At 63.5% G+C, this 13,940-nt stretch overlaps 1 protein-coding gene across 1 annotated transcript; it reads left to right on the top strand.

The window, feature by feature from the left end:
* Positions 1-102: 102 nt before the first annotated feature.
* On the top strand, positions 103-12,366 carry BCAN (brevican). Its single transcript, XM_086478308.1, has 15 exons — positions 103-121; positions 1,778-1,870; positions 1,983-2,375; positions 2,606-2,780; positions 2,874-3,001; positions 3,994-4,287; positions 5,806-6,063; positions 6,848-7,485; positions 7,561-7,648; positions 9,785-9,892; positions 10,093-10,251; positions 11,227-11,309; positions 11,673-11,817; positions 12,055-12,237; positions 12,341-12,366. Exons 1-15 carry the CDS (start codon positions 103-105, stop codon positions 12,364-12,366), a joined length of 2,790 nt encoding a protein of 929 aa, XP_086334434.1.
* The last annotated feature ends 1,574 nt before the right edge of the window (positions 12,367-13,940 follow it).

Below are 13,940 nucleotides of genomic sequence, written 5' to 3'. Positions count from 1 at the left end.
CACCCGGCTTGGCTTTGGCACCACCGGCTGGGTCCTGGGCGATTGGGCTTTGGCTGCCCATGCCGAGCTCCTGCTGGGAAGGGGGTGGTTCGTGGTCTGTGCATGATGGTCGACGTCCATGGTGCGTGGTGCTAGGGACTGTGTGTTCATGGTGCTCGGTGCCAGGGGCTGTACGCACAGGGTACATGGTGCTGGGGCTGTACATCCATAGTGCTCAGTGCCGGGGGCTGTATGTGCAGGGTGCACAGTGCCAGGGGCTGTGCGCGCGTGGCGTGTGGCGCTAAGGCCTGTATGGCCCTGGTGCACAGTGCTGGGGACTGTGTTCACGCCGTCTCCCTGGTGCATTGGTCCCCCGTGTACGCTCAGGGAGCCCTGTTCGCAGAGGGACGCAGGTGACAAGGGCAGCCTTGCACCAGGCTGGCCCTGGCATACAGTGACCTGGCCCAGAGAGTGCCGTGGAGGTGCCAAATCCGCTTCTGTGGCTGCTGAAATCAGTGCAGCACTAAAACCTCATAAATTAAAAAGCTGCTCTGAGTCTCAGGGTTGCCACGCTCCTGTCCCCGGGCAACCATGAGGTGCACCCCTGGTACCGGGGTGCTGAGGAGATTCCTCCCCCCCAGCCCCCTGAGGAGCCTCTGCAGAGGGGCGAGGGGGCATCAGGGCTCCCCTGCACCACGCAGGGGCATCTCCCTGCATCCCCAGCATCAGCCTCCTCTCCAGACGGCTGCAAGAGGCTGTGGGCAGCTGAAGCCCCTCCATGTCATGCCCGGTGTCCCCAACGGTCCCTTGTGCTGGTCCCCGGGGGGGGCCGGTGATGGCAGTGCTAGCCACTGGGCTCTCCTTTCAGCGCTGGTCCCCAGCCCGCCGGGGAGAGCCCTTTGTGCCAGGCAGCCTTGAGAGAGGCCTGGGACATAATGGCTGCTTTGGTCGGCCCCGCTTTTCCCAGCCTGCGTGCGGGGAACCTCCGGCGTGAGCTGAATGGCAAAGAGAAGCCCTCCTGCTCCTTCCCTCCCCCTCCGCCCAGCGCTTTGTGTGCCCTCGGCCGTGTCCCCCCCCTTCCCTGGCAGCTCGCTGACCTCAACCCCCTCCGCACAACCCATTCCACGCCCCCCCCCCCCCCCGCTTCCAACCTTCCCCACCGTGCACACGTGCAGCAGCGCACGCATGTGCACGCCTGCACAGTGCAACACGCGTGCAGAAGCACGAGCGCACACGTGCGTGCCCTGCTTGCATGCTCGCCTCCCCCAGCCAGGGCTCGCTGCCTCTTTCCTGCTCAACACCAACTATTAAAAAAAACCCCAAACCACAAACACCACCAAAACCTTTCTGAGTTTTTTTTTTTTTTTTCCGCTGTGGCGCCTGCGGACACGCAAGCCCCAGCTTTGGCATCGCCCCCCTGCCTGCCAGACTTTCCGTGCTGTCAGGGCCAGGCTGGGCTTTGCTGTCCCCAGGGGACCCAGCTCCCAGTGGGGCTGGGTGGGACCCAGTGGCACCCAGCCAATGGTCCCAGTTGCTCGTGCTGTCTCCTTCCTCATGTTAACCAGGGCCCATTTCCTTCTCTTCCCTCTCTTCTCCACCACCCAAAGGTCCAGGTTACCCCACAGCCGTGCCGGTGCCGGCATCTCCCTCTGTGCCTGATGCCACATGCTTCACCCCAACCCTGCGCACGCGGGCTGGGGTCTTTCCCTGACCTCTCCTCCTTGTGCAGGAGAGGGATGTTTTTTGATATTTCTTTGGATTTTAAGCATAGCTGGTGGTTTTTCCTTCCCCCTTGCAGGGCAGAGCATGGCCTCAGCCCTCCCACTGCTGCTGCTCTGGGTGTTTGCCCCCACGGTGGTCCCGGAGGTGTTTGGTCCTGGAGATGGCACAGGTAACTCGGCATCATTGGCCGCATCTGCACCGCTGCCCGCCCCATCGGTGGGGTCTGGTGGGTGGGCACCACCTGCCAGTCCCACTCACGGCTCTTCTCTTCTCCCACCCAGAGGACCTCAAGGCTCTGCAGGTCTCCATCCCACGTCACCCAACCCTCGACGCCGTGCTGGCGGGCGACATCACCATCCCCTGCCTCATCACCTACCTTGGCCCCCAGCCCACCACTGGCACGGCTGGCCGCCGGGCGGTCCTGGGAACCCCCCGGGTCAAGTGGACTTTCATCTCTGAGGGCAGGGAGGTGGAGATCTTGGTAGCCCGGGGGGACAGGGTGAAGGTCAGCGAGGACTATCGCCTCCGCGCCTCCCTGCCCATCTTCCACCAGCGCTACACCAACGCCTCCCTGCTGCTCACCGAGCTGCGGCCCAACGACTCGGGAATCTACCGCTGCGACGTCCAACACGGCATCGAGGATGGCCACGACATCCTCGACGTCAAAGTCAAAGGTACCTCAAGGTGGGGAGCGGTGGGAATTGGGGGTGGGGAGCAGAGGTCTACCCTGCCCAGGGACGACCCTCTCCTGGCTCAGCAAACCCCTCCTGCACGCGGGTGCAGATGCACCCGCGTGGGTGGGGGGGCTGCTGTGAAGGTGCACCTGGGTGCAGATGCACCCATGCAGGTGGGGGCTGCTGTGAAGCCCCTTGCCCCATGCTCGTGTCCCCCTCCTCCGCTGCAGGGGTGGTGTTTCACTACCGGGAGGGCTCCATGCGCTACGCCTACACCTTTGCCGAGGCGCAGGAAGCTTGTGCCAGGATCGGCGCCCGCATCGCCACCCCTGAGCAGCTGTACGCTGCCTACCTTGGTGGCTACGAGCAGTGTGATGCTGGCTGGATCGCCGACCAGACTGTCAGGTGGGCATCGCCGCCGCCCGGGTATCGCACCCATTGCCTCCCCTTGCACCCCTCGGCAAGTCACCAGCCCTCCCCTGTGCTTTCCTGCCCCAGGTACCCCATCCACATGCCCCGTGAGGCTTGTTACGGTGACATGAACGGCTTCCCTGGGGTGAGGAACTACGGGGTGGTGGACCCAGAGGACATGTACGATGTGTACTGCTATGCCGAGGACCTCCCAGGTGCCTGTGATGCCCCCAGCCCCATTCTACTTTTGTGGCCGCGCTAACTCGCCCCCATAACCCGCTGTAAACCCGAGTGAAAAAGCCGCCCTGAACTGCAGGTGCTGGCTCCAAAACCTCTGAGCTCTGCAAAGCTTTGGGCGCTTTGGTGCATGCAAGTGCGGGGCTTCGATGTACTGCTCCCCGAAATGTTTCTGGTTTGGTTTTGTGGGGTGTTGGGGCTCTCTCCCTCACAGCAGCCGTTGCTCATCCCTGGCCTCAGGGCCGGAGGATGCTCAGGGTGATCTGCCTCGGGGTTGGCAGCACGCCATGGGTGGTGTTTTGGGGTTTGGGCAAGCTCACGCCGTGCTTTGCATGCGCTGGGGTGCTGCATGTCCTGCAGCTCGGATGCGTCCTGCCTGGCCAGGTGTGCATGGGGGTGGCTGACTCCCTCCTTTGGGGGTGCCCTCTGGTGGCCGCAGCTGCTGTGGGGTTGGTTGGGGTGATGCCAGGCAGGTGGCAGGGATGCGGAGCAGGTCGCTGGTGTGCGGGGGTGTGATGCTTTGGGATGGGGAGACCAGTGTGGCTGTGGGGGTTGCGGTCTCCAGCCCTTCTCCAGCATGAAGTCCCACCACAGCCTCCGCTGGGCTTGCAGGTCCCCTTCGAAATGTCCCCTACGTGGATTGCGCTGGGCAGGGCATGGACTTGCTCCTCTGCTGTCCCTTTCGTGGATGTTTTAGTCTCAGCTCCGTTTGTGAGGGCAGGTGGCACGAGAGCTCTGGCCGTGCCCATGCCAGGGTTGTCGTGTGCATGCGTGGGGACACCGGGCACAGGCAGGGAGGCAGGCAGGGCCCTCCAGCCGTCGGTGCTCCTCCTTGCAAGGACCACGTTGGAGATCCCCATCTCCAAGCCAGATCCTGGGGTCGTGCAGAGAGTGGAGGAGGCAAGGGAGCTCCCAGAGCCCATGCCCCCCTCCCCAACTCTGACACCTGTCTCCTTCCTCTCTTTCGCAGGGGAGATCTTTTTGGAGACGGCCCCAGACAAATTCACGCTGGAGGAGGCGGCAGAGCGCTGTCGGGTGCTGGGTGCTGAGCTGGCGCGCACGGGGCAGCTCTATGCAGCTTGGAACGCGGGGCTGGACGCCTGCAGCCCCGGCTGGCTGGCCGACGGCAGCGTCCGCTACCCCATCGTCACCCCCCGGGAACGCTGCGGCGGGGCCCTGCCGGGTGTCAAAACCATCTTCCTCTTCCGCAACCAGACGGGATTCCCCGATGCGCAGAGCAGATACGATGCGTACTGCTTTCGAGGTAAAGAGGGGCACCTCCCCAGCCCGCCGATGCTCCTCGGCAGGGACCAGCGTGAGGTTTTGGGAAGTCTCCGCGCAGGAGTGCGGGTGCCTGGTGGGTGCTGGGGTGCCAGCTCCAGCCCACCTGTGCACCAAGCGCTGGGTGCAGCAGGGCTGGGATGCCCTGCAGGGTTGGGATTGCATTGGGATCCCTGCGTGCTCTCCGGGCTATGCGTCGCGATAGAGCAGGGGTGTTTTGTACCGTCTACGATTGTGCGCACCAACCTGCTGTGGTAGGGTAGGGGTGGTCTCCGTGTTGCCTGCCGATATAGCATGATAGGGGAGGGATAACCTGAATGGTCCCGATACTGCATGCCGACACGTTGTGACAGAGGAGGGATGCTCTGCACGGTCTCAGTAGTGCACACTGCTATATCGTGACAGAATAGGGATGCCCTGCCTTGTCCCTGATACTGCACGCCGCTATATTGTGACAGAACGGGGATGCCTGGTGTGGCACTGTTGGTCTGTGTAAGCCGTGTGGTTCATCCCCCAGTGGCTGCCGGCCGGGGTTGGGGGCATTGCCGGGGCCCTGCGGGCTGCTGGGCCCAGGCTGCAGGGTTGGTTCAGGGCAATATCTCACAGCGGTGAATAGGAACCAAGATCCACGGGCAGTGGCGCCAAGCTGCCGGGGGGGATGAGCAAGGATGAAGTCTGGTACGGATAATGGGCGTGGAGGGAGGAAGAGCCTCCTCTCCGCTCCTCCTTCCCGCTTGCACATCTCTGTGCATGCCCCGTGCCTTGGGCCATGGGGGCTTGAGGGACAGGGACGCTCTCCCCCTGGACCAACTGGATGCTGTGCAGCTGTGTGCCTCAGTTTCCCCATCTCCCTGCAGGGAAACCCATGGGTTAGGCAGGATGGACCCGTCCCATGAATCCGTGACACCTGTAACTCACTAACTCCCCACGCCTATCTGCATTCCTCGGGGTGGGGATGGGGGTGTGGAGAAGGACCCCCCCCCCGGGGTGGGGGTGCCAGCGTGCATCGAGGTTTAGGGTTCACTGGAGGGGGAGGAGGAGGGGAAGTGGGGAGAGCCACTGTCAGGAAGGGCAGGGACGAGCAGAAATTGCTGTGAGTGTAAAATTTGGCGCTGCCTGGACGCCTGCCGAAGCCATGAGCCTTGGCCGGGCGGTTGCTGGGGGGGATCCAGGCTGGAGCATGGCTCTGGGGCCAACTCAGCCTCGCCTCCGGGAAACAGGGCCCAGGATTTGGCCTCGCTGAGTGCTGCTGAGCCCCACAGCTCCCGCCGGGGCTGTTGGCTCTGCTGGCTCTGCCGGCTCCAGCAGCGCCTGGGAAGTGGCCTGATCCTGCCCTACACTGACCCTGTGTAGAGGGGAAAGGGGAGGTTGAGGAGAGCTGGGTCCCCACTGGGGTGCCAGGCTGTCCCCAGGGCTCCAGCCCTGCACCGGGGCGAGGGCATCTCTGCCTGCCGCGGGGCCAGGACAGGGCAGTAATATCCCACTTTCTTTCTGCCCACAGAAGGGACAAACTCTTTCCCTGAGGCTGCAGGAAAATACCAAGCCAGAGAGCCCGAGGGCCTCCAGGAGATTGTTACAGTGGCAGAAAAGCTGGAGGAGCTGCAGCTGCCCAAAGCGCAAGTGGAGATTGAGTCGCGAGGGGCTATATACGCCGTCCCTTTCTTTAAGGACGCTGAGGTGGAAAAGCCGAGCCCGTCCCCCGAAGACGCACCGGGGCCAGGGGCCTGGCACCCCCTGCTAGATACCTCCGTGTCCTCAGGTCACCCAACCTCTGCCACCCCTTTCCCAACGGCTCCGGCCGTCCCCGAGGCAGGCGTCCCGCTTAGCTGTGGTGCCAAACCGGGGAGCCCGTCCCTCACAGAGGAGGATGGGGTGACAGGGACAGTTGGGCAGTGCACGGTGGCCAGGCACGAGCCGTCCCGCACTGGTAGGTTGAGCAGCCACTTGTGGCAGTGCCAGGGATGGGGTGCAGAGAGGAGCCGCAGGGATGGAGGTGCCGGGATTGTAAGGAGAGGGCAGAGGCACCCGTGGGTGCCTGGCTCACCCCAGCTGTCCCCCGTCCCTTCTGCGGAGGGAGCACCCATGGCCAGGGCACTGGTGTCTTGGTGTAGGGCTGTGCACAAGTCTGGGGACATCCATCTGTCCCTCCCTCGGCCGGGGGCCAGCGTGCAGGGTTGGTGCCGGACCGTGGTTTATAAGTGCAAAGAGCTGGAGAAAGGTGCTGGTGGCCGGAGAGAGAGAAGGCCAGGCGCAGCGGTGGGGGGCTGAGCATGGCCCCTGCCACAGGGAAGCCTGTGCCGGGGCTGGGCTTGGCAGTGGCCAAGCCAGAGCTCGGTGCCGGTTCAGAGGGGACACCGTCACACAGGCTCAGGGCCATTTCCGTCTCCCTGTGCACCTTGGTGCTGGTGTCGCCCCCCGCCCAGCTCTGCCCACCGCAGGCAGGATCTGCAGCACTGGTGGGCGATGCCAGTGCCCTCGACCCGGTGGTCTGGCTGGCTCCCCGGTGCCGTTGTCTCACTACCTTTCTGCCTTGCCCTTTGCAGAAGAGGAACAGGGAAAAGCGCTGGGCAGGGACCCTGGTAGCACATCGGCAGAGAGCCTGGGTGGAGAGCAAGACGCCAGCCAGCCCATGGAGCCGGATGGAGCCGCCAGCGTGCAGACACTCTCTGTGACCCCATGGGCAGGCGCAGAGGGACCCACCGGTGCCCCGTCCACAGTGGCGGCCACGGCAGGTGACATGGAGCCTCCCGAGGGGTTTCCCTGGCTGCCCAGCCCCGCCACCCCCACGCGCTGCCCCGACCGACCGCAGGATGCTGTGGGGCGGCCAGCCCACCCTGCCAGCCCTGGGGCACCTGGTCACCGGGTGACATCGCTGACTGGTGCCACTTCTGCCACCTCGACAGACAGCCGAGAGCCCGGTGGCACCCCACCACGTGGCCACGAGGCCAGTGGGGTGAGCACTCCTGTCCCCGCTGCTGAAGACGCCGAGCTCTCGGGAGATGTGGTCGAAAGCCCTGGGGTGTCCCCGCTGCCCCCTGCGCCCTCGCAGCCGCAGGAGGAAGGAGAGGAGCAGTCGGGGGCCCTGTGGCTCCCCTCGCCCGTGGCGCCGGGGGATGGGAGCACCCTCCCTATGGTGGAGGCAACGGTGGTCACATCGTGGCACAAGGAGGTGCCCAGCAGCGTGCCGGCCACAGGAGGTGAGGAGGCTGTGCCAGGCCCTGACCACGGGATGACTGCTGCATCTTTGGAAGAGGAGGAAGAGGAGGAAGAGGAGGAGGAAGAGCAACCCGCTCCCTCCGTTGCAACTGTGGAGGGTTTCCTTGCAGCCGTTCCTGGAGAACCAGGTGGGACCCGCAGGGATGGCCTCACCTCTCCTCGTACCGGGGTGGCCCCAGCAGGGACCCCGTTGGGGTACCCAGCCCCCAGCACAGCTTCCCCCCTGCCCGCCCTCCCCACCGAGCGGGCCAGTGTTGGGGCGGGCGCCTGCTCGGCCGGGGGACCCCACCGCACCACCCTCACCCTCGGGGCAGCCCTCCTGGCTGCTCTCTGGCAGTAGAGAAAGCCAACACCTTTCCTTCACGCTGTGCTTCCCTCTGTCCATCCGTCCGTCTCTCTCTCTCTCCTCCTCCTCAGTTGGGTAAGGAAAGGTTACGGGTCCGGAGAAGCAGATATTTGTCAAACAAATTGGTCCGAGCTCTGCATGCACTTAAACCTCTTCTACTTCTGTGAAGTGTTTTAATGACTGTTTCCATGAAAAAAAAAAAAAAAAAAACCCAACAAAAAACATATCAAAAGAAGGCCCAAACCCTACTCTGACTAACAGTGATACTAATAAAGGGAATTAAAAGCTTTCTAGAACAAGCATCTCGGCGAGCTCTTCCCTTCGTCCTTGCGCCTGCTGCCTCGCTCACCGCCTGCGCGCCTCTCCCACTGACGAACTAATCCCCTGCCCCCCCCCCCCCCCCCCCCCGTACCCGCGAGTCCCTGGGGAGCGGGGTGGATGGGACCCCCGGCAAGGTGGGGGGCGTGGGGTACAGCTGCTTTGCAACCTCCGTGAGCCCACCCACCCTCCTGGGGCTGACTTGCCCTGCACTGCCCCGGGCAGAGGGACAAGGGCTGGAAGCTGCATGGTATGAGCATGGGGGGGGCTTCCTACCCCTGGAGCCATGGGGGGCACCGATGGGTCGTAGGGTGGAGAGCCCCACCGAGGGCACCCCGCCTTGTGCAGCTCTTGGTGGCCAAGCACCCCGAAGTCACTGCAGGCCTCCTGGGGAGCACTGCCACCCCCCCACCCCCGCTCCCCCTACATGGGGGCCGAGATGGGTGAGCGGTGGGTGAGCGAACTGTCACGGGTGGGTGTCACCCACCCAGACCCACCTGCTGGCCCCCACGCCGGGATGCTCCCGGCTCCAATGCTGCTTACAGCAGCCAAGCCCCTGACCCATCTGCTCTCCTGGCTCCCTGCAAGGGTGGCTGCAGCGGAGGGGACCATGGAGGGAGGGTGTCCCTTCCCACCCTGGTTGGTCCCATGGCACGGAGGACACTCCATGATGGGTGGCCAGACCTCACGGGATGGCTGCCTTTGCCCTGGCAAGGAGAGATGCTCAGAGTGAGCCAGCCGTGTGGCGTTAGGGCCCTAAATAACTCATCCTGCTCCATGCCTCGGTCTGCTGGGGATGAGCCGGGTGTCTCGAGTGAGCCGCCAGCACCTTGGCGGGGAGGTGACGGTGTCTGGGGATGGGTGAGGGCGGCAGCATCATCCTTGGCATGGCTCCACCAAGCCAAGGACCATTAAATGGGCATCGTTAGGCTGGAGAGCGTCAAGGACTTTCAGTCTCTGCTCTGCCGGCGCTGGCGGCAGCCCTTAATCACGCTCTTGAACCAGGGCTGGGAGCACACAACGTGCTCCAGGCGCCTTAATGACTGTAACGGGCTGGTGGGGACGTGCGGGTCGGGGACGGCGCCAGCTGAATTATCAGCCCCAGCCAGGCTGAAGGTGACAACAGAGGGATGTGTGCGAGGCTCACCTTGCCGCCAGGCTGAGGATGTGTGGCTGGGATATGCTGAAGGGTTTAGCCTTTGCACGTTCCCCTCCCGAAACACGTTTGCTGCATCACTTCAGGGGAAAGTAGGAACTATCCTTGGGCGGTGGGAGCAGGCCAGGGGCTGGCACAACAGAGAGCCCACTGATGCGGCATCCAGCTCACGTCCCCATGCCCTGGGGTGAGGCCAAAGCCCCAAACCCAGACAGCTCTCAGCTGGGGCGGCTGAGCGAGGCGCATCCCATGAACTGAGGGTGGTGTGGGCAAGACAGGACTGCTCCGGGTGCGTCACCATGCACCTTAGTTCTTCCCCTGCCCCAGACTCGGTGCCCGTGGTGGCCAGCTCAGGTTGCTCACTGCAGAGAGGAGGCTGGGCACTAACGAGGTTGTCCCCAGCTCTGAGCTCCCACGGTGAGGAAGGCTGCGTGTGCCTTGCAGGTGGCTGCGTCCCCAACCCCTGCCTGAACGGAGGGACCTGCACGGAGGACGGCGCCCGCCTCGCCTGCCTGTGCCTGCCCGGCTACGGAGGCAGCAGCTGCGAAAGACGTAAGTCCCCCAGGTCCCACCGCGGCCGCGCCGGCTGGCCCCCGCCGAGCTCCTGCTGCAGCCTCTGCTGCCGAACCAGCAGCCCAGGAGACTTAAATGTGGGGAAATCAGGTTTTGGGGTTTTTTTTGCTTGCTGGTAAGCAGGGTTCCATCACCCTGACCCTCTCCTCTCTCCTGCCTTGCCCCTCCCCGTGGCTCAGCGCTGGAGAAGTGCAGCCCAGGCTGGGACAGCTTCCAGGGAGCCTGCTACAAGCACTTCTCCACCCGGAGGAGCTGGGAGGATGCGGAGACCCAATGCAGGCATTACGGAGGGCATCTGGCCACCATCCTGACCCCCGAAGAGCAGGACTTCATCAACGGTACGTGGTGCTGCCCCAGACCCTGCTGCATTCCTCCCCCCCCCCCGCCCCTTTCCCGGACCTCTGCCCGTGGGACTTTCAGCATCCCTCAGCGCTGGGCTTCAAGTTTTAAACCTTAAGGCAAAAAGTGGCTGAGAGCCAAAGCAGAGCCTGAGCCCGCTGTGCTGAGGGTGAGGCAGACCCGGTCTAGGGAAGTCAAAGAAAATGAACAGTAAAGGAAATAGCCAATACGGTGGATCGACCGGACTGTGGTCAGATGCTCCCTGGCTACTTGGCTAGTGAGAGGTAGGGGAAGTGTGACAGACAGCAGGATCGCTGGGCTGGTGGAGGATGGGTGGATGGAGAGGTAGATAGATGGACAGACATGGGAGAAGATGGATAGACGTGTGGACAGACATGGGAGAAGATGGATAGATGCATGATGGATGGACAGACTGACAGAGGTTTGGACACGCAAAACTGAATTTGAAGGCAAAGCAATAACCCGACTGAAAGGAGACGTGGAGGGAGAGGAGGAGACGGCAGAACAGGGGACAACAGCGACGGGGACGGGACAGAGAGCGAAGAGACCCGGCAGGGAGTTGCAAGGACAGGCAAGGGCAGGTAGGGAGCTGAAGGGAGAGGCAGGGACAGGCTGGACCAGAAAAGGACTGGCAGGGACAGTCAGGGACAGGCAGGACCGCGGGGACACGGGGCTCTGCCGCCCTCTCCCGGCCAGCCCCGTCCCCCGGGGGGTTCAGGGCGGGTAGTGTGTCCTGCTGTGTCCCCTTCGGGGCTCCCCTTGTCCCCAAAGCTTCCAGCTCCCCCCCTCCCGCAGGGCTGAGGACAGCCTCCCCTCCCAGCACTCACCCCCAGATCCCAAATCTCCCCAAATTCAGCCTCCAGCTCCCTTGAGCCCCCTCCTGACAGGAGGTACTGGGAGGCCTGACTCTGCCCACTCCCCACCCCAAACCACCTCCTGCCCCCCCCCCCCAGACCAGTACAGGGAGTACCAGTGGATTGGCTTGAACGACCGTACCATCGAGGGGGATTTCCAGTGGTCCGACGGGAGCCCCTTGGTAAGTTGGGCTGCCAGCCCTCGTGTGCCCCCCTCCCTCGCCAGGCACCTCATCATCCTCCTCCATCGCTTGGTGGGAGCGTGCCGGAGGGATGGGTCCAACCCTGGGACCAGGCTTTGAGCACCCTCCCCCTCCAAGAGCCTCTTGCCTCGGCCGGGCTGAGCATCCCCAGGGGTGCCGTGGGTGAGCCGGATCCCAGGATTTGAGGTCCCAAGGCCATGCCAAGGGGCATGGAGATGGGACCTCCTTCCCAGCGGGGCTGTCATGGCCAGGAGGCTGTAGATGGGTGCGTACTGGCGCGGTCCCCTTCCTAAAGGGTGTGCTGGGGTGCCCCTTCCACCCCGTCCTGCCTGTCCCCCCCAGCTCTACGAGAACTGGCACCCCGGGCAGCCTGACAGCTACTTTCTCTCTGGGGAGAACTGCGTGGTCATCGTGTGGCACGATGGGGGCCAGTGGAGCGACGTGCCCTGCAACTACCACCTCTCCTACACCTGCAAAATGGGGCTGGGTAAGCCTTGACACCCCCCTCTGCCCCCAGCACCCCTGCTTCAGCCTGGGGGGCTGGGGTTACACCCCTCTGTGACCCCAAAGTTGGGGTTCCCCACCATCCTTACAGTGGGGAAACAGGTCCAGTGCATGGGACCTTCGGCTTGTTTGGGGTTTATGAGGGGGCATTTTGCTCTGTTTTGGCGATCCCCATCCATGGCTGGCTGCAGTGGCCCCTTGCCCTCTCCCCCCCCCGCAGTGCAGTGTGGGCCACCTCCCACCGTCAGCGACGCCCACGCCTTCGGCAAACCAAAGCAGCGCTACGAGATCGGCTCCATCACACGGTACCAGTGCCGCCACGGCTTTGTCCAGCGCCGCTCGCCCATCATCCGGTGCCAGGAGGATGGGACATGGGAGCCACCCCAGCTGATCTGCCGCCCCGGTGAGCCCGCATCTCCCCCCCCCCCCCCCCCCCCCCCCCCCCCGCCCCCAGCATCTGCCTTTGGGGCTTTAGCTTCACTTGGGGCTTCTTGTGTCACCCCCAGGTCTGGCTCAGCCCCCTGATGACTGAGCGAGTCCCCCAGGGCAGAAGCCACCACCTCTCCCGGGCCCTGGAGCTGGTGCGGATGGGGACGGCACTGGGACGCCAGTGTGGCACCAAACGTCACTGTTGGGTGTCTGCCTCCTTGTTTGTTTTATATCTGTACAAAGAAACCCTAATAACTAAAGATCCCCTCGAAAGGAACCGACAGCAACCCAAAATGTAGCACAAGGGATGTTTTGTTCCTGGAGTCACAACAGCGTCAACATCAAGGTGGGGGCTGCGGGCAGGTGATGGCATTGAAGTGCCAGTGTCACCTCCAGCCCCTTTCTCCCACCTCTGGCCCAAGGTTCCTCATCCTGTGACACCCTAGTGGGTGTCATCCCAGCTGCGCTGCAGCTCAGCACCCATCCCAGGGTGCTGGGAGGCTTTTGTGCTTCCCAGGAAAGGCAGAAGCCGCTGCTGCAGGCTCAGGGTGGGTACGTGTTGCCCAAACCCCCTCTATGTGCTTCTGTGGGTATTAAAACCAATAAACGGATGGAGCGGAGCAGTGGCCTGGTCATTTGGGGCAGCCCTGGCACAGGGCGGGGAATGGCAGGGCTGTGCAGCCCCAAAATGGGGAGTGTGGCAGCACCCACCACCACTGTGGAGTCAGAGAGTCCCTGGCGCGGTGACATCCCCAGGGGCCACAGTTATAGGGAAGCACAGCCCAAAGTGCCCCCTGTATCCTGGTGGCATTGGGGACTGGTCAGGGCTCAGGCTGGGGTGCTGCCCCCAGCAAACCTGTGGGACGTGGGGGGCACATCGCGGGTGCCAGGGGATGTTGACGTGACCCCCACACTGGTTTTCCCCCTGCACCGATGCTTTTTATAGCTCTTCCTGGCTATGTCAAACAGCAAAACTCAGAAACCCCCGGTGTGCGGTGCCAGGAACACCGATAACCCCCAGGACAGGGCAGCCAGGAGGCCCCACACTGGCTGCCCCCCTGCTTGAGTTGGAAAGTCCTTGTCAAATTTCCCTCGTCAAGAGGCCAGATAGTCCGGGGGGGGGGGGTGTGTGTGTGTGTGTGTGTGTGCGTGTGTGGCAGAGGCCAGGCGAGAGCATGGCTTTGCCGTGCAGCTTTACTGTCGCTTTATTAATCAAGAAGACGAAACTCCATTAGTCACACTCGTTAATGCCCAGCCCACCAGCATGCATGCACCAGCCAGAGTCCTCATGGCTGTGGGGAGGTAGGATGGGGTGAGGGACGCACCAGGGTTGGGGAATGGGGAGCCTGTGATAGCTGCTGGGGGGCCAGATTAGACCCCCTTCCTGGCCCAGCAACGTGTCTGGCTTCTCCAGCAAGCCCCAAACACCCAACAAGCACCAAAGGCGGCTGGGACGTGGGGAGCAGCTCCATCAGAGGATGCACCGAGCACCCAAACCCAGCTCTGTCGCTCCATTGGAGGATGCACGAACCACCCAAAATCACCAGGACAGCCCCCGCCCACCCCCACCCTCCCCGTGCCCCCCGTCATACCCTGCCTTGAGCTCTTTGCCCAGGGGACGAGGGCCAGCATCCCACCACCATCCCCTCCGCTCAGCCCACCCCTCCTCCCGGCGTT

Source organism: Leptosomus discolor, chromosome 26 (genome assembly GCF_034619465.1).
Source record: "Leptosomus discolor isolate bLepDis1 chromosome 26, bLepDis1.hap2, whole genome shotgun sequence".
In the NCBI taxonomy this organism is placed as follows: Eukaryota; Metazoa; Chordata; class Aves; order Leptosomiformes; family Leptosomidae; genus Leptosomus; species Leptosomus discolor.
Note: the sequence above shows the minus strand (reverse complement) of the source record. Positions and strands in the feature narration are given on the sequence as shown.

Coding starts and splice junctions, on each gene's coding strand:
- BCAN (XM_086478308.1), top strand. Junction 6,064..6,847: donor AGATACCTCCGTGTCCTCAG/GTCACCCAACCT, acceptor TGCCCTTTGCAG/AAGAGGAACAGGGAAAAGCG. Junction 7,649..9,784: donor AGCCGTTCCTGGAGAACCAG/GTGGGACCCGCA, acceptor TGTGCCTTGCAG/GTGGCTGCGTCCCCAACCCC.